We start from the raw sequence: 19,177 nt of genomic DNA, 5'->3' as shown, positions 1-19,177 counted from the left end.
GAAGAGTAAACAGTTCTTGGAGCTCGTCAAAGGCCAGAAATAGTTCCTGTTCCTAACAGCCAGATTGGAAAACCTCAGAATTCACAGATACGGTGTAGAATACTAAAATGAGTCTTGCCTCAGGAATGGGGGGAAATTATTCCCAGGCCAAATGCTGCTCTGGTCATGGATAAATGAACTTCAAAGTTAGATCTGAAAGGATCTAAGTGTTTCCAATATGTTTTTCTCTCTATATAACTACCTATGATAAATTTTAATTTATAAATCAGGCACAGTAAGAGATTAACAATAACTAAAAATTCAGTAGAACAATTATAAAATATACTGTAATAAAAGTTATTTGAACGTGGTCTCTTTCAAAACATCTTATTGTACTGTACTCACCTTTCTTACGATAATGTGAGATGATAAAATGCCTACGTGATGAGATGTAGTGAGGTGAATGACACAGACCCTGTGACATAGTAGTAGGCTATTATTGACCTTCTGACAGTATGTCAGAGTGTCATCTGCTTCTGGACCTTCGTTGACCAAAGGTAATTAAAACTGCAGAAAGGGTGGGGCTCCTGGGTGGCTCAGTTGGTTAAGTGTCCGACTCTTGATTTCAGCTCAAGTCGTGCTCTCAAGGTTTGTAGGTTTGAGCCACACATCAGGCTCTGTGCTCTCTCTCCCCCTCTCTTTCTCTGCCCCTCCCTCACTCACACTCTCTCTCTCTCTTTCAAAAATAAATAAACAAACGAGGGGAAAAAAACAAACCCTGCAGAAAGTGAAACAATGGAAAAGGGGAGACTTCTGTAAATAAATGGTGAGAATACCCAGCCATAGATCATCCTTGCATTCTGACAGCACTCAATCCAGAGTGAACCCTGCTTCCTGGGACTCTACCACAAATCACAAACTACAGCCCCAATCCTATCACAGGTCTTTTTATACCCTGTTCCCCATGGTGTGCATTCCCCCTCACTGCAATGAGTGATAAACACAACCTCTTCAACTGTTAATGTGTTCTTGGTGGCTTTGAATGGAAGGCATTGCTATTTCAAATATATTATTTAATGTAATCTTCATAACAAGAGCATAAGCCTGAGTTTACAGAGGATCCTAAGGTGCCTGGAGGTTAATTTAATTAGAATTACAAGCATAAAGAGACAAATCAGGGATTTTAACACAGGCTTTTTGTATGTTCCTCACTATGTTGAATGACTGAAGATGGGGAGCAAGATAAAGAAAAAAATAGGGGCACCTCGGTGGCTCAGTTGGTTAAGTGTACAACTTCAGCTCAGGTAATGATTTTGCGGTTTATGGGTTTGTGCCCTGCATTGGGCTCTTGCTGACAGCTCAGAGCCTGGAGCCTGCTTCAGATTCTGTCTCTCTCTCTCTCTCTCTCTCTCTCTCTCTCTCTCTCTCTTTCTCTCTCTCTGCCCCTCCCCTGCTCACACATTGTCTCTCTCTTTCTCACAATTAAACATTAAACAACAACAAAAAAAAATTTTTTTAAGAAAAAATAAAGATATTCAAAAAGAGACAAAAGATTTTTTTTCTCCTGTTCTTTAACAGTCACTTTCATGGAGCAACATCTCCATCTTGTGATATGTTATAATGCAAGTTTGTAACTAATTGGATTTTACAACTATAGTCAATCATTCGATGCAACCAAGATTTAAAAGAATTATTTTGCTATTTGCGCTATAGGCAAAATAAAATTAAGTCATTCAATTAAAAACCACAACTAATGAGAAAAGAAATGTTTTTTATTGTTATCTATGGTACTTTTTTTCCCCTGAGAGATTACCCTATTGTATGCTTTCACTTTAAAATAATGTCCTTGGGTTGCCTGGGTGGCTCAGTCAGTTAAGCAGGTGACTCTTGATTTCAGCTCAGGTCATGATTTCATGTGGGATCGAGCCCTGTGTTGGGCTCCACAATGAATGTGGAGCCTGCCTGGGATTCTCTCTCCTTCTCTCTATCTCTCTCTCTCTGTTCCTGCTCTGTTCCCTTTCTCTCTCTCAAACTAAATAAACAAACAATTTTTTAGATGTTAAATGTTGGGATGCCCGGGTGGCTCAGTCAGTTAAGCATCTGACTTTGGCTCAGGTCATGATCTCACAGCTTGTGGGTTCAAGCACCATGTCAGGCTCTGTGCTGACAGCTCAGAGCCTGGAGCCTGCTTCGGATTATCCCACTCTCTGCCCCTCCCCTGGTTGCACTCTGTGTGTCTCTCTCTCTCTTGAAAATTAACATTAAAAAAATTTTTTTTGTAAAAAAAAAATAAAATGTTAAATGTCAAAAATAACATATACAGATATATCCCTTTACTTTTTAAAAGATAAGTAGTATCAGGGTGCTTAGGTGACTGTCAGTTAAGCATCTGACTCTTGATTTCAACTCTGGTCATGACTCACAGTCATGGGATGGAGTCCCATTGTTGGCTCCTGGATGAATGTGGAGCCTGCTTTGGATTCTCTCTCTGCCCCTGCCCCCTTCAAAATAAATAAATAAGCTTAAAAAAAAAAAGATAAGTAGTATCTGCAACTAAGGTACTACAGAAGATAAGATGAATTCTTCTGTTTTTCATTCATCTGTTGTAACTGACCTAGATTGCTTAAATATGAGACTGCAGCAGCAGGAAAGAAATAAAGTAGGAAGAACTCATTTAAAAAATGATTAGGAGCCAGATAGAAGATAGAAGTGTGGAAGAAAAACACTTCATGCTGGAGCATGTGAATATAGTAATAAATATATTCCTAAAAAATCGTACTGTTTGAATTTTAAGAAAATGTTTTCTAAGTTGCTTGAAAGAGTATAACTGAAAGTTTAAGACAAAGTAGCATTGGCATATGGAGCAAGTATTGTACAGACATACTTACACTAAAAAAATTATTTGTTGATTTTCTAAAATTCAAATTTAACTGAACAGCCCATATATGTAATCTGGCAACCCTAACTGTACATCCATTAAAAAAATAAGAAAAAAAGCATAGACAACTCATCAGTTTACCAGCAGATGGCTCTCTGAATCTAGTTTAGAATAAGATAGTATACTTAAACCTAGTGATGAGTCCTTATTGTCTCAGAGTTTTTGTTGTTTTGAGTGTTTCATTGGTCTGATGTGATTGGGTCTGGTGTGGTAGGGGAGTGGGAAATTTTTATTTAGTTATATAAAAACATAAAATATCTTTTTTCACCATTTCATATGACTCTTCATGATCCTTAACTTTAGAATATGAAAAGGAAATAATAATTTAATTTGCAATATTTTTTCTTTTATATTTGTGCAAGCATTTATTTTTTATTTAAAATTTTTTTAAGTAGGCTCCACACCCAGGGTAGAGCTCAACACAGGGCTCAAACTCACAACCTAATCTACCTGAGCTGAGATCAAGAGTCTGACATTTAACCAACTGAGCCACCCAGGTGCCCCTATTTGCTCAAGCATTTAAATGCTAAGGCAACATGTATAATTTCAGTGAAAAGTGACTCTGACATTTCACAAAGTAATTCTGTGCCTATTGTTTTATGTATTTTGAGCTTTGGGTCAGGGATCTCCATAAAACCATACCTTTACCTCTTTCATGCATTCTGATTTGCTAGGATATTCGAACATTGAGGCATGAGCGTTGTTTCAATTTAAAACACACATCCAGAGCTCCCAATGAAATCACTGATTCGGCAGAATTTTGACTTGCCACAATTTTACTAAGCTTTTGCCAATGCCAAAATGTCTTGATATGTTCAAGTCTATGACTTAGTTTCTAAGAAAAAGTATTCTAGAAATAATTATTGTCTTCAAATCTATTTTGTCTGATAATGGCAGTCACTCAAGCCTGTCTTTTGGTTCTCGTTTGCATGGCTTTGATTTTCTTATCTTTTCACTTTCAACCTATTTGTATCTTTGAATTTAAAATATGTCTCTTGTAGCCAGGATATAGTTGGATTTTTAAATCCATTCTACTAACCTCTGCTTTTTAATTGAGTATTTAATCCATTTACATTTAATGCAATTACAGATTAGGTAGGATTTATATTTACCATTTTTCTATTTTTTTTCTGTATGTCTTATGTCTTTGTCCTTTTATTCCTCCATTTCTGCCTTCTTTTGCAAAAAAAAAAACCTTTCAAATAGATATTAAAAAATTTTTTTTAATGTTTATTTGTCTTAGATTGAGAGAGAGAGAGAGAGAGAGGGAGAGATGGAGCACAAGCAGGGGAGAGGCAGAGAGAGAGGGAAACACAGAATCCAAAGCAGGGTCCAGGCTCTGAGCTGTCCACACAGAGCCCGATGTGGGGCTCCAACTCACAAACCGCAAGATCATGACCTGAGCCAAAGATGGACTCTTAACTGACTGAGCCACCCAGGTGCCCCTTGAATAGGCATTTTAAATAGACATGGGTAAATAAATATTAAAATAGATATTTAAATATCTTTCCCCTATTGACTTTCTCAGTCTCTTCAAATCCTTCTCCACTTACTTTTTTCTTAGTAAATAAATCATAGACTTCAACATATCAAGAAACAAATACAAAAAAACAAAGAGACTTGCTTGCATTATGCGACTAATGACAACATTAGGACTAAAAAACGGGTCTTCTGATTCTATCTAGTTTCAAAGTTCCCACTACCACTGTGCCATGTAAGTAAACTGAGTTCATCTGTGACAAGATCCCTCTAATGTCTTTTTTGCCAGTTTTGAATTCCTTATATTTTCTCCCTCTTGTTTCAGAGGAAGCATTGTTTCTCTCTTTTTTTTTCATGTTTATTTATTTATTTATCTAAATAATTTATTCATTTTTTAGTTTACATCCAAGTTAGTTAGCATATAGTGCAACAATGATTTCAGGAGTAGATTCCTTGATGCCCCTTACCCATTTAGCTCATCCCCCCTCCCACACCCCCTCCAGCAATCCTGTTTTCCATATTTAAGAATCCCTTATGTTTTGTACCCCTCTCTGCTTTTATATGATTTTTGCTTCCCTTCCCTTATGTTCATCTGTTTTGTATCTTAAAGTCTTCATATGAGTGAAGTCATATGATATTTGTCTCTGACTTATTTCGCTTAGCATAATACCCTCTAGTTCCATCCACATAGTTGCAAATGGCAAGATTTCATTCTTTTTGATTGCTGAGTAATACTCCATTATATATATATATATATATATATATATATATATATATATATATATGTATATATATATATGTGTGTGTGTGTGTGTATGTGTGTATATATATATATACCACATCTTCTTTATCCATTCATCCATTGATGGACATTTGGGCTCTTTCCATACTTTGGTTATTGTTAATAGTGCTGCTATAAACATTGGGGTGAATGTGCCCCTTCGAAACTGCACACCTGTATCCCTTGGAAAAATACCTAATAGTGCAATTGCTGGGTCATAGGGTAGTTTTATTTTTAATTTTTTGAGGAACCTCCATACTATGTTCCAGAGTGGCTGCACCAGTTTGCATTCCCAACTATCTAACTCTTGAATTCAAATCTCTTAACACAGTGTTTCCACAAGTGCAGAGGCAGCACCATTAAAGGTATGGAAGATGGGGCACCTGGGTGTCTCAGTTGGTTGAGTGTCTGACTCTTGGTTTCAGCTCAGGTCGTGATCTCGTAGTTAGTGAGTTACAGCCCCACGTCAGGCTCTGCACTAACAACGCAGAGCCTGTTTGGCATTCTCTCTCTCTCCCTCTTTCTCTGTACCTCCAGCTCTCTCTCTGTCTCTCAAAATAAATAAATAAACTTTAAAAACTAAATAAAAATGTATGGAAGAGGATTTGAAGTGATATGCTGAATTAGTATTGAATAACAAATACACACTGAGAAAGCTGCTTTATCCAAGGCTCTTTTGATCCTTCTGATGAGGAGAAAGTCTCATTTTTGTATTGGTGTTTAACACCTCTCTACCATTGCCCATTTTCCTTTTTAACTGAGGGAATTCAACCTTTTTTTTTAAAATTTTCTTTTATGTTTTTATTTTATTTTTGAGAGAGAGACACAGTGTGAGCCATGGAGAGGCAGAGAGAGAGGGAGACAGAATCTGAAGCAAGCTCCAGGCTCCAGGCTCCAAGCTGTCAGCACAGAACCCTACACAGGGCTCAAACTCACTGTGAGATCATGACCTGAGCTGAACTCAGGAGCCCAACCAACTGAGCCACCCAGGTGCCCCGAGAGCAGTCAACCTTAAGCCTTGAGCCTTGATACCCAGCTTCTAACTAGAATTTAATAGTATTATTTTATTTTTGTTTGATGATTTTCATTTATGGCAATGATACTGATTTTCCATTTATAATTTTCTATTGAAGTAAAACTGTGATCCTGATTTAAAAGAAAATATTGAGTAGGGGCGCCTGGGTGGCTCAGTTGGTTGAGCGTCTGACTCTTGATTTCAGCTCAGGTCATGATCCCAGAGTAATGGGATCGAGCTCTGCATCGGGCTCCACACTGAGCATAGAGCCTGCTTAAGATTCTCTCTCTCTCCCTCTGCTCCTCTCCCCTTCTTATGCATTCTCTCTCTCTAAAAAAAATAATAAAATAAAATAAAATAAAATAAAGTAAAATATTGAGTAAATTGTATAAATGGTAGTATATGGATATGGAAAAATAATCCACTAAGGTGGTGCTTGAATGACCAGCTCTGGGAAAATACTGTGTTGGTGCAATCTATTATAACAGTTGTCTATCATAACCTTCCTTTCTCCTGGGCCACAAAAGACAGTCAAGGGCTGGGATGATAAGCCTCCTGAACCTCCATTCCCCATTGCATTCCAGGTAACTCAAACTCTTCCTTAGTGCTATGTCATATTTGGCTTCTAAATTTCAGAATGTTGTTTCTAATGGTTCTGTCTCTGAACTGCTAGGGTCTGGACTTTTATTCCTCTCCACTTGCCTCACCCTTCAGGACTCTGCTCCATCCTAGTTGTCTGCTGCTTCCAAATTAAGAAAGACTTTTTTCCCTCCTCTGCAAGTGGTTATGGCTCTTTTGGTTAATCTTTGATGGGCTTGTGCAATCATATTTTGATTTTTCCAAAGGCATCTTTACACTATCATCTTACCACTTCCTTTTCAAGTTGTTTGGGACAAATTTCCACAAGGATCGGGGAAGAGGACACTTGAGTAATGCTACCCTCTATGATATGCAAAGTATTCCTTCACACCAAGCCTCACCCAGCATCAGAGGATGATGTTCACCCACATCAGAGTGAGTTTCCTGCCTTCTTGGCATCTACCATTCTCTTCTTCTCTGGGATGGGATATTTCAGTACCTGACCATCAGTCTCCAGATGTAGCTTACCCAGGGGGTCTTGGGGATCCTCAGACAAATAGGGCTCCTGATGCCTGCCCTAATACCCCAAAGTTCCCAGTTGGATATGGCTTAGGTCCACAATGGAACACTAGGTAACTTTATAAAAGAATAATGAAAAGCATTGTTGCCAAAAAAAAAAAAAAAAAAAAGTCAACCATTATTTCTAAATGGCAATAATTATAAATTGAGTTCTGATGTTTAAAAACACAATTTCATTTCTGTAGTAAGCTTCAATGGAAATGAGCACAGTTTATATGTCCATATTAACTTGAAGCAAGTGAGAAAATGTATTTTGAATACCTACTTGAATACCTACTTGGCTAATATGCACTGGCTGCTAGCTACCAGCTACTAGCAAGGAATGTTAATTTACAAATATTTCAAATACTCTACCCCCTGGGGAAAGAAAATCAGTCCTTTAAGTTCTTTTAGTAGAAAGCTCCAGGTAACTAACTTTTAATTTTCTACACCATCTCTGATTTGATGTTCTGATCATATTACAGAGAGCAACTTAAACAAAGACCACATTTTTTACTGCCTTGTTTTCACAGCAGTTGATCCACACACCTATCTCTATGGTGACTTTTGTACTGTCCTCTCTGAGATTTAAGTCCACAATGAGACCATTAACCATATGTGAGAGGTAAGAAGGATTATACACATGATTAAATAGTAACCATGAATTCACTCACCCACAACTGTTGGCTTAAGCTTTACTTTGGGGATGGAGACTCTCATTAAATCTTGTTTTCAGTACAGAGAACTGTCACTTACACTGACCTATCATGGAAAAATAAGAAGTTCCTGAAATTATATTTTAAAAGACAATAATATTTCAAAGTTTATAGCTAGCTATCGTCTCACATTTTCAGCAAATTTTACTGTGTACTGTGTGATGCATGGTAAAATGTATCATGACCCCTAAGGCATCTTCGTATTTGTAATCTTCTGTGCATGTGAAAGACAGTGATATTTTGCTAGTATCTGGGCATAAAATGATATTACATATAATAAAAATAAAGAGACAATAAAGCTATTTAAGAGTGTGAGTTTTATGGGCTATGTGGTAGCGAGATGACAGAAGGAGGGGGAATACAGTATGTTCACAAATATTTATAATAAAAATTGAAGGGTGCTCAAGTACAAGTATATCTATTCATTAATTTCTTGAGGGTTAAGGTCCCTGATCATTTCCACACATTCATTTTTACTTCCAGGGCCAAACATAATGCCAGATACATGGTAATGACTTAATATATATTTGTTACTTGACATTCTGGGAATAATGGAAATGAGACGACTAGCGGATGAAGGGGTCAGAGATAGAGGCTTATAGCAAAGACTGCTAATTGTTCCCCAGTATCCATTCTTCTTCCATAGCAACGGTTCCCTTGATTTCTAGTTGGACACAAATGCAAACCCCCTTTGCTGCTGGGTATACCATGTGACTAAGTTCTGGCCAATGGAATGTGAGCAAAAGTGATGTGTGTACTTTTCAGGTTATGTCCTTGAAAGGAATGGGCATGCCCTCCCTTTCCTCTTAGTTCCCCCAACCACTGCTATGGTATGCCAGGGTGGTAAGCCACACTGGACTAAGTTGAGAAGAGCAAAGCCCTTCCATGGAGCCTAAAATAGGAGTGTGGGCCCTGACAACTTTGTGGAGGACAGCCGCTGTGCCAACAGGACTTTATGTGAGAAATAAACTGGTTCCGTTGAGGCCAATGGTTAGTTTGGGTCTCTATCACAGTGGTTAAATTCATATCCTAATACAATCAGGAAGGATTTATAGAGGCAATGCTTGCACTGAGTTTCAAAGATTGAGTAGGAGCTCACCAGGTGGACTCAAAAATTAAAGTAACCATATTAAAACCCTCTGGGGAGGCTTATATTTGTTCCCAGTTCCGTGCTAGAATTTGGAGGGTGGGACAAATTTGATCGTTTGTAGGTCCACTTCAGCAAAGTCTTTCTTTGCAAGCAACTCCTGGAAAGGAGGGATGTGGTTTTAAGTTGGCAAATACCTTTACCCAACTTGCCCTGGAAGACTCCGTCTAATGTGATATCCATTGTTCTAAAAAGTATGAAAATAAAGTAGGCTCATCTTTTCCCCCCTTTTCTTCAGTAGCTCTACACTCATCTGTTTTAACATTTCCTGCGCCTCTGCCCAACGCGCCAAGGCGGGTGCTGTCAGCGACACAGAATTCTTGCTTTAAAGAAGACCGACCTGGAAGTGTCGGGAAGAGGGGGCCACTTGTGGTTTTGGGGAAGTCGAGGACCCTCGGGACGAAGCGATCCAACTGTGCAAGGGGTCTGGGGCTGGCGTCGCGGAACTCTGGAGGAAGAGCAACTGGCCGGTGAGAGGCGGACCCAGCCAAGTCCCGCGGGAACGGCCCTCGGCGGCGTCAGGCCACGCTCCCGGTTGCCACGGAGACGGGGTCGCGGCCGGCCGGCCGGCCGACCGCGAGAGGTGGGAGAGGCCGACCCTTGCCCGGCCTGAGCCGTGGGTCCACTCGCGCCGCGCTCCACCCAGCTCCGCCGCCGCGTCCGCGAAGGGCCACTGAGCGTGACCTGGGGAGGCCAGAAGGCGCGCTCTGCTTTCGGGAACTGGAGCGAAGCGAGCGCCGGAGGTCGGGGCCCCCCACACCCCGAACACGGTTGGTGGGAGAGGCTGCATTTAAGCCAAAACTGCCTTCCCGGGCCGCCGCCGGCGCCCGGCCGTCCCGGGCTCCCGAGGGCTCTGTTCAGACACCGGCCTTCGGTGCCCCAAGTGCAACGGCTGCCGCGTCTCCGTCCCCGAAGCCCCGGGAAACATCCGCCCTCCTGGGTAGGGGGCGCCCGTGGGGCCGCAGACGCGGCTCGTGGGGAGCGCTACCCCCAAAGGGGCCTAGGGAAAAGTCGCTTGGGAGAGGATTCCCGAAACACCTTTCCCACCTCCCCTCTCTCTGAGTGTTGGGGACGTTTGGTTATGTCTTGTACGGCCCCAAGCATGGGACGCTCGGATCCGCCAGTAGATGCCACCTCTTAGTCTTTCAGGCCACAACGAAATGGGCCACCAAGTGGGTCCCGCAGGAATAGTGATTTACCGAGATAACCTTTTATTTTCACAGAGACGATACTTAAGGTACAGGGAAAAACCATTTCCTGGAACATCTGAGTTGTAATTCGATCTTGAGTTACCGACCACAGTCAGGGGGCAAACATGCTTCGTGCTACGAGTGAACTGGAGTTTTCGAACGAAAAAAATACGGAGGAGATCTCCCAGCTCGCTTCCCTGGTGCTGTCAGGTGACACATCAACCGGCGAAAAAAACTCAACTGGTTTACCCGAAAAAACTGGCTATCCGGACTCCGTTTACATTATGGCAGCAAATATTTTTCAGGGTATTCGATTCGAAAAGTCGCCAGAGAAAGTCTTAATAAAGTATGGGAATGAACCCCTGCGGTCCTTGCCGGAGTCTGAGGATGAATCCTTTCAGCGTTCGTCCTATGAGCTGGCTTTCAGTGCTCTGAAGTGTGAGTAGTACCAGTCTCAACGATCGTCACTAAAATAAAATAATGAGAGAATTTGTGGAGCGCAGTCCCCTTCCCGCCCTCTGGTGCACACCATATTTTGTTTTCACATATTTGTGTAACTTTGGTCAGATGCATGTCAAGGAATTTGGAGAGTTCCAGTAAAACAAGCTCTTTCAGGCCAGAACTGTTTTTCACTGCAGATTCCCTGTGCCTAGGAGGGTGCCCGTCCTTAGATGGATGTAATGCACAGTCATTAAATTGAACAAGGAAACAATTCCATTAACAGGAAGAATAAGAGTCCACTGAAGGATCCAAGTACAGTTACCCCCCACCACCACCTTGGGTTATTTCTTGGCATTTTCTATGTTTACCTCTTGTATATTAGTGTATGAACTTTCACAATTATAAAAACCAGTAAGAGAGGAACAGAGATGGAGTAAGAAGCCAAGCTACAATATATTAAAAATGAATATCAAAATCAAATCAACCCGGATTAAGATGATCCCATTCATAGCCAATAGCCTAAATTTTGAGAGCTTATACATTTATTCCTCCAAACTTCTGTAGAATTCCCTGTTCTAATTTGCCTCCAGGGTTTGAGATGCAGTGTTTCAGATTCGCTCAGTGGTGGTTAACTATCCACTTCTGTGTGTGGAGCTGACTCTAGGACAGAACCAAATACTGTTACTGTGAAAGCAAACAGTGGCAGGGTCTGGAGATCTTTGTTTTTGTACTAGCAATAAGCTTTAAAATAAGTTTAGAATCTTCTGATTCAGACACCACATTATCAATTGCTCGCCTGTCTCCTTTAAACTATAATGTTTATACTGGTTTGTAAAATGAGTGAATGTAGTTCCAAAAAGAAGTTCCAGAAATATTTGGAGTATTAACAGCATGGCTGAAATGATAAGCATATGGCTTCCTAAAGAGACACCTTGAAAGGGCAACACTAATTTGCATGCATTTGCTTAGTACTTACTGGGCCTTCCACATTCTTGCACATAGGCACTTACCAGTTGTTTAGTTGAACTAAAATGCCCTGTTCATTACTTAGACATGAATATATATTTTTGGTAGTCTGCAGATACAAGGCAGCTCAACTCTGAAGCCAGAAATTTGTCAACATAGAGAAAAATTTGATGTCAAAAGGCATCTCTTTAATTTCCATTTCTTTGTTTTCTCCTGCTTGTGGATTTTTTTCTTTTTAAATGTTTTAACCATTTTTTCTTTTCCAGGGTAATCTTTCACATTATTTCATCCATTCCTTCTATCTGCTTTGAAAAAATGTAGTTTTAGAGACCAAAATGTTGCACTTTAGATAATGAGCCAAATGAACATTTTTACATTTTCTCCTTGTAACAACGAAAGGCAGACTGGGCATCTATGTTAATTAGTTGGTATTTAATGTTAATGCCAAAATTCTATTATAGACAATTTGTTTTCCTAATGGAATATTGCGTCTTAGATTTAGGAATCAATACTAAAAACCTGAAATTATTTTGTATACAATTAATGCATTGACTAGATGGTCATGCTATAGTGATATGTATACTTGATTCTCTTTTTCTTCCTCTCAGTCTTTATTTCTGTTTTATGAAAGGGCTTTGTGACTATTTTATGTTTTTTAATGACCCAGAAAAATCCCATTAAGATAAAGTATTGTCATAGACCTTTACAAACCTGCCTTTGCTCGAAATGTTTGTTTTTTTTAATTCTAATTCTAATCTAAGCTGGCTTTGGTTGTTTACTTGGTACAAATATTTTTTTCTTCTTAAAATAATAATATATTGCTTAAATTATTATCTGAATAATTTCTGAATGTTCAAATAAAATCAAACCAGAATTTCTAAATGTATTAGATTTCCAAGATAATTAAGAGCCTGATAGTTTGCTTTAAGACAGTGGGGGCTCTGTGCATTTCCCTGGTAGCTTCTGTATAATCAGTGTTCTACCAGTACTTTCACATGATATCTTATAAACTCATATTTGGCTTGTACCTTATAGGTTCAGAAAAGAAAACTCAGGATTTCTTCCCTGCAGTTTTTTTATAGGAGCAGTAAAGCTAAAAATGTTAATGTATAAACTAAAGAGAGCTTGGGTAACGATCCCTTTTATTGGTGAAGTTGTGAATAGGTGGTGTGTGTGTGTGTGTGTGTGTGTGTGTGTGTGTGTGTAGAAGTATAAGGAGAAGGAAAAATGACAGAAAATTCCTTCATTATATAAATGTTAAGTATACTCCTTTGGCTGTGTTTTCAGTATTTCGGTTTTATTGTTTACTCTTTTGTTGATGTCCTTTGTGTATAAGCTCTTTCAAAGGAGAGAATGTATTTATATCTGATTAACCTTTTGAAGGTTTAAAGGGCTCAGTATGTTTTTTTGAGGTGAAGACAACCACGATTCCTGCTTTACTAAATAGCCCCAAAGTCAATTTTCTGTTAAAGAAGGTAATGAAGAGTAGCCGATTCCTTTTAAGTTTTATTTCTATCAAAGAAATAGAGTACTAGCAGCTAATTTGTTTTTTCAAAGAATCTCTGGATGTTTCAAGAATTCTAAATATTAAAAAAAAAAGAAAAGAAACTCTGGAAAATGATTTCTTAAGAAATAAACTAATGAACCACAAATAAAGAAAACAGAAAACTTGAAGAAAAAGATGTCCCTGAAATTGTTGGTATTATTCCTGGCTTAATTTGCTCTCCAACCTAAGTATATATAGTAGTTGGTGAACTTTCAGTCTCAGGAACTAACTGTGGCATTAGCCTGGCCATTTCAGAATCTTCTAACCTGTTAGTGAAAAACCTAGTAAATGCTTAATGTATGGTTTTATTATGACTTTGGTAATTAGTAATTGTAGGTGGGGTATGCAAGACCACCATCAGGGTCGGTGATTCACTGGAAGGACTTACAGAACTTATCACATCCGTTATGCTCATAGTTATAGTTTATTATAGTGAAAGGTTACTTAAAGTCAACACCAGAAAAAAGTGCATTGGACAGAGTCCAGGAGAGACCTGGTGCAAGTTTTCTACCGTTCTTTCCCAGTGGAGTCTGTGGACAATGCTTAATTCTCTTAGCAATGGTAGGACAACAGGAATGAAGTATTGTAGTATGTGAATGTAGTACTGAAGTATAGGAAAGCTCACCCAAGCCTTGCTGTCCAGGGTTTTTATTGGTGTCAGTCACATAGACAAAGAGAGACCTTGTGGCTGACCTTCCTCGGTCTCTAGCTCTTCCAGAGGTCAAGCTGACACCATGTTGCCCACCAACACCCGGTGTAAACACAGACACTGTCATCAGGCAAGTTATTCCAAAGGTTTATAGAAGTTATCTCCCCAGAGTGCCAAACCTTTCTTTGGAGTGTTCAGGGTTTGGCCATCCAGGCCTGCTTAGTTGATTTTTTTAAAGTTTATTTATTTATTCTGAGAGAGAGAGGGAGAGAGAATGAGCATGACTAGGGAAGGGGCAGAGAGGGAGGGAGAGCGAATCCCAAGCAGGCTCCCTGCTGACAGCTCAGAGCCTGATGAGGGCTAGATCTCATGAGATCCTGACCTAAGCTGAAATCAAGATTAAGCAACTGAGCCACCCAGGTGCCCCGTGCTGAGTTAATTCTTGATTGTATAGTGATTCATTAGAAAAAGAATCTAGATCAATAACCTCTTAAGTTCTGGTTGTCATGTAAGAGGTAAATGCAATTTTCTTGAATGAAAATAATAATAATACCTTATATTTACATAGCTCTTTGTAATTGACAAAACAAAATATCATTTGCTACACCAGTTCTTTGAGACACAAGATTCTCATTTTGCAAATGAAAAAAATTGAGGGAAACTCAAGAAGAGATTAAATGATATACTAAGGAACCAAGCAGGAAGAAGGTTAAAAAGAGGAAGTATTTTATCTGATTGGAAAGGGTGGTAGAACAAGATACCCCATCCCTAATCCTAGTTTTTTATGGTTCCATGTTGTTGTTGTTTTCTTTTCAATTTTTATTTAAATTCTAACTAGTTAACATATATGGTACAGTTGGTTTCAGGTATAGAATTTAGTGATTCATCACTTACATATAACACCTAGTGCTCATCACAAGTGCCCACCTTAATACCCATAACCCATTTAGCCCATCCCTTCACCCACCTTCCCTCCAGCAACCCTCAGTTTGTTCTCTATAGTTAAGAAGCTGTTTTATGGTTTGCTTCTCTCTCCTTTTTTTTGTTTTCTATGTTCATCTGTTTTGTTTCTTAAATTTCACATATGAGTGAAATCATGTGGTATTTGTCTTTCTCTGACTGACTTATATTTTGCTTAGCATAATACCCTGTAGCTCCATTCATGTCATTGCAAATGGCAAGATTTAATTCTTTTTTATGGCTGAATAATATTCCATTGCGTATACATATATACACATGTATATGCATATACACATCTATTTGCATATACAAATATATATATATATGTATACACACACACACAAATATATATACATCACTTCTTCTTTATCCATTCATCAGTCAATGGACATTTGGATTCTTTCCATAGTTTGGCTATTTTGATAATGCTGCTATAAACATGAGGGTACATGTACCCCTTAAAATCTGTATTCTTATATTCTTTGGGTAAATACCTAGTAGTACAATTGCTGGATCCTAGGGTAGCTCTATTTTTAACTTTCTAAGGAACCTCCATACTGTTCTCCAGAGTAGCTGCACCAGTTTGCATTAGCACCAGCAGTGCAGGAGGGTTCCCCTTTGTCCACATCCTTGCCAACATCTGTTGTTTCCTGTGTTGTTAATTTTAGCCATTTTGACAGGTGTGAGGTGGTATCTCATCATGGCTTTGATTTGTAATTCCCTGATGTTGAGTGATGTCAAACATCTTTTCGTGTGTCTGGTAGCCATCTGGATGTCTTCCTTGGAAAAAATGTCTATTCATATCTTCTGCCCATTTCTTAACTGGCGTATTTATTTTTGAGGTGTTGAGCTTGATAAATTCTTTATAGATTTTGGGTACTAATCCTTTATCAGATATGTCATTTGTCAATATCTTCTCCCATTCCATAGGCTGCCTTTTAGTTTTGTTGATTGTTTCCTTTGCTGTGCAGAAGCTTTTTTATCTTGATGAAGTACCAAAGTTTGTTTTTCCTTTTGTTTCCCTTGCTTCCAGTGATATATCTAATAAGAAGCTACTAAGGCTGAGGTCAATGAGGTTATTGCCTGTATTCTCTAGGATTTTGATGGTTTCATGTCTCACATTTAGGTGTTTGATCCATTTTGAATTTATTTTTGTGTATGGTAGAGAAAGTGGCCTGGTTTCTTTTGCATGTTGCTGTCCAGTTTTCCCAACGCCATTTACTGAAGAGATTTTTTTCCATTGGATATTCTTTCCTGCTTTGTCAAAGATTAATTGACCATATAGTTGTGAGTCCATTTCTGGGTTTTCTATTCTGTTCCATTGATCTATGTACCTGTTTTTGTGCCAGTACCATACTGTTTTAATGACTACTGTCTTATGACTTGGTCATATAGCTTGAAGTCTAGAATTGTGCTGCCTCCAGCTTTGCTTTGCTTTTTCAGATTGCTTTGCTATTCAGGGTCTTTTGGGGTTCCCAACAAATTTTAGGATTTTTTTGTTCTAGCTCTGTGAAAACTGCTGGTGCTATTTTGATAGGGATTGCATTAAATGTGTAGATTGCTTTGGGTAGTTACAGGCTTTTCAACAATATTTGTTCTTCCAATCCATGGGCATGGAATGTTTTTCCATTTCTTTGTGTCATTTTCAATTTCTTTTTTTTTTTTTAATTTTTTTTTCAACGTTTATTTATTTTTGGGACAGAGAGAGACAGAGCATGAACGGGGGAGGGGCAGAGAGAGAGGGAGACACAGAATCGGAAACAGGCTCCAGGCTCTGAGCCATCAGCCCAGAGCCCGACGCGGGGCTCGAACTCACGGACCGCGAGATCGTGACCTGGCTGAAGTCGGACGCTTAACCGACTGCGCCACCCAGGCGCCCCTCAATTTCTTTCATAAATATTCTATATAGTGTACAAAGTACAGATCTTTTACCTCTTTGGTTAGGTTTATTCCTAGGTATCTTATGGTTTCTGATGCAGTTATGAATGGGATCAATTCATTGATTTCTCTTTCTGCTGCTTCATTATTGGCGTATAGAAATGCAACAGATTTCTGTACATTGATTTTATATCCTGCAACTTTGCTGAATTCACGTATAAGTTCTAGAAATATTTTGGTGGAGTCTTTTGGGTTTTCTACATAGAATATCATGTCATCTCCAAATAGTGAAAGTTTGACTACTTCCTTGCCAATTTGGATGCCTTTTATTTCTTTTTGTTCTCTGATTGCTGAGGGTAGGACTTCTAGTACTGTGTTAAATAACAACGGTGAGGGTGGACATCCCTGTCTTGTTCCTGACCATAGAGGGAAGGCTCTCAGTTTTTCCCCATTGAGGTTGATATTAGCTGTGAGTCTTCCATATATATTTTATTTTCATTACATAATGATTTTGTATTTGGTGATGCCAGCTTCCTTTCCCTGGCTTTTACTTCTCTGAAATATTCTTCCAAAATGTTAGTGGCTAGTCTTACCAGTTTTGCCAAAAAAAGATTTAAATAATTTTATTGTTTCCCTCATTCTACACACACATAAACAGCATCTATCTATATTGTATAATTATAGGAGGGCCTTGATAGTCTTTTATTTTTTTTTTTATTTTTAGAGAGACAGAGCATGAACAGGGGAGAGGCAGAGAGAGAGAGAGAGAGAGAGCAGGCCCCAGGCTGCAAGCTGTCAGCACAGAGCCCAACGCGGGGCTCAAACTCACAAACCGTGAGATCATGACCTGAGCTGAAATCAAGAGTCTGACACTTAACTGACTGAGCCACCCAGGGGCCCCAAGGCCTTGACATGCTTGAAGTGAAGATTCTAGAGGCCCCTCACATGAAGGAAACTCTATGAAAACATAATAAAAATAGAGAGGAAGAACCTAGAGGAGAGTCAAAAGAAGGGACATCTTACACCTTTCTTCCAGAATGGGAAGAATGACAAGATGGGCTCTGTGGATTTTGGGGGCCTAATAAATAGCACTCCTCCTTTACACTTGAATTTGGTCCCACTGAGAGAGGAAAAAATATAGATGTTTGGGGACATAGTTTTAGATCTCTAGCCAAGTGGCTTGCAAATCCTTTACTATTGAGTTAGAGACTCCTCATCTAATCTATGACACAGCTGAAGAAGTGTAGACCTTTCTATTGCACTTCCTGCTGACACATGGCAGAAAATCTTTCCCTAGGGAAGGCCCTTCCTTATTGAAAACATGAAGAATGGAGGTTAAGAGTTCTCTTCAACAGACTAAAGAGAATAGGCTTTAATTAGTGGGGGACAAGGAATAGTTCAAGTTAGTGTGCTGAACTAGATAGGATAGGCAAGGTTTACAGTCTTCAAGTAAATCCTGGTAACTCAAATTAGTCATTAACAATATGTTTTATATAGCCATTCTGGTTTGTTATAAGAGGAAGATGAAGAAAGGCAGGCTAATGTTTTGGTAATGAGCATGCACTTTGGTGCCAGACTGTCTGGGTTTGAATCCCTGATTTGCTACTTGCTGTGTGACTGTGACATCCTACTTACCCATTCTTTGTCTCATTTCTTAATCTATAAAACAGGGATAATGATGACACCTAATTCATAGGGTTGTTATGAGAGTTAATTGAATACCAAATGGAGCACTTAGAGCAAGGTGTAGCACATAGAAAGCACTATCTAAAATATACAGTTACCACTAATGTTGATATCACTATACAAGAATGTTACGTAAATTGTCGATATACAAAAGTAATGCATTCTGCACCATATCAAAGGCAGCCCAACGATGTTATCAGTTTTGACAAGACCCCCCCAAAGGATAAATGCAATGTTGGCAAAATCATCATTATTTTTTACATTCTGCCTCTCCTATTTCTTAGGAGCTAAGCGTCTCCATTGCTCAAAATTCTATAGCCTGTTGAGGTCTGTAGTCTCAGAACTCCTTTATTCTTACAATGACCAGATTTTCTGTGACAAAAATTTGGACCCGTGCTGAGAATCTCTGAAGTGGTTAGGAACTGGTTTGCTAGTACTTTAGGGTGCAAATGAAGCCTTATTTTCCTTATAAGTGAAATGGGGACATTGCCTTGTATAATACAGCCATAATTGGTGGCTCAAATATGGATTAGAACTCCCAAAGGATTTCCTGTGAAAATTGGAGTCTATGCTCCCATTAGTCACTTCTTTTTTAGTTTTCCCATCCCCCAAATAAAAACTGAAATTCAAAAGTGTAGTGTGCCTATATAGTAGGTTTTCCACGAACGT

General features: G+C 39.1%; 1 protein-coding gene and 1 long non-coding RNA gene across 9 annotated transcripts in view; one reads left to right on the top strand and one right to left on the bottom strand.

Moving 5' to 3' along the window:
- The window catches only part of LOC113602689 (uncharacterized), a 33,807-nt gene extending 24,052 nt beyond the window's left edge, over window positions 1–9,755 (bottom strand). For all 3 annotated transcript variants that reach the window (XR_008296348.1, XR_008296347.1, XR_003424228.2), the window contains exons 1-2: window positions 9,533–9,755; window positions 8,004–8,091 (exon numbers count right to left, since the gene is read on the bottom strand). This is a non-coding gene — a long non-coding RNA (uncharacterized LOC113602689). The remainder of the gene's footprint in view (window positions 1–8,003; window positions 8,092–9,532) is intronic.
- Window positions 9,756–9,780: 25 nt separating this feature from the next.
- The window catches only part of NSUN7 (NOP2/Sun RNA methyltransferase family member 7), a 54,570-nt gene continuing 45,173 nt past the window's right edge, over window positions 9,781–19,177 (top strand). For 2 of the 6 annotated variants that reach the window (XR_008296346.1, XM_015086539.3), the window contains exons 1-2: window positions 9,781–9,935; window positions 10,416–10,820. Coding sequence is in view for 5 of the 6 variants with exons in the window: in XM_015086539.3 (XP_014942025.1) it covers window positions 10,508–10,820 (313 nt within the window). In the remaining variant the exon portion in view is untranslated. Of the gene's footprint in view, window positions 9,963–9,994; window positions 10,133–10,189; window positions 10,821–19,177 lie in introns of those variants that run through there. The other 4 variants (XM_053217434.1, XM_015086541.3, XM_027055902.2 and 1 more) reach the window with 4 other exon arrangements.

Source organism: Acinonyx jubatus, chromosome B1 (assembly GCF_027475565.1).
Source record: "Acinonyx jubatus isolate Ajub_Pintada_27869175 chromosome B1, VMU_Ajub_asm_v1.0, whole genome shotgun sequence".
Taxonomy (NCBI): domain Eukaryota; kingdom Metazoa; phylum Chordata; class Mammalia; order Carnivora; family Felidae; genus Acinonyx; species Acinonyx jubatus.
The sequence above is the reverse complement of the archived record's forward strand: the minus strand, read 5'-3'. Positions and strand labels throughout refer to the sequence as shown.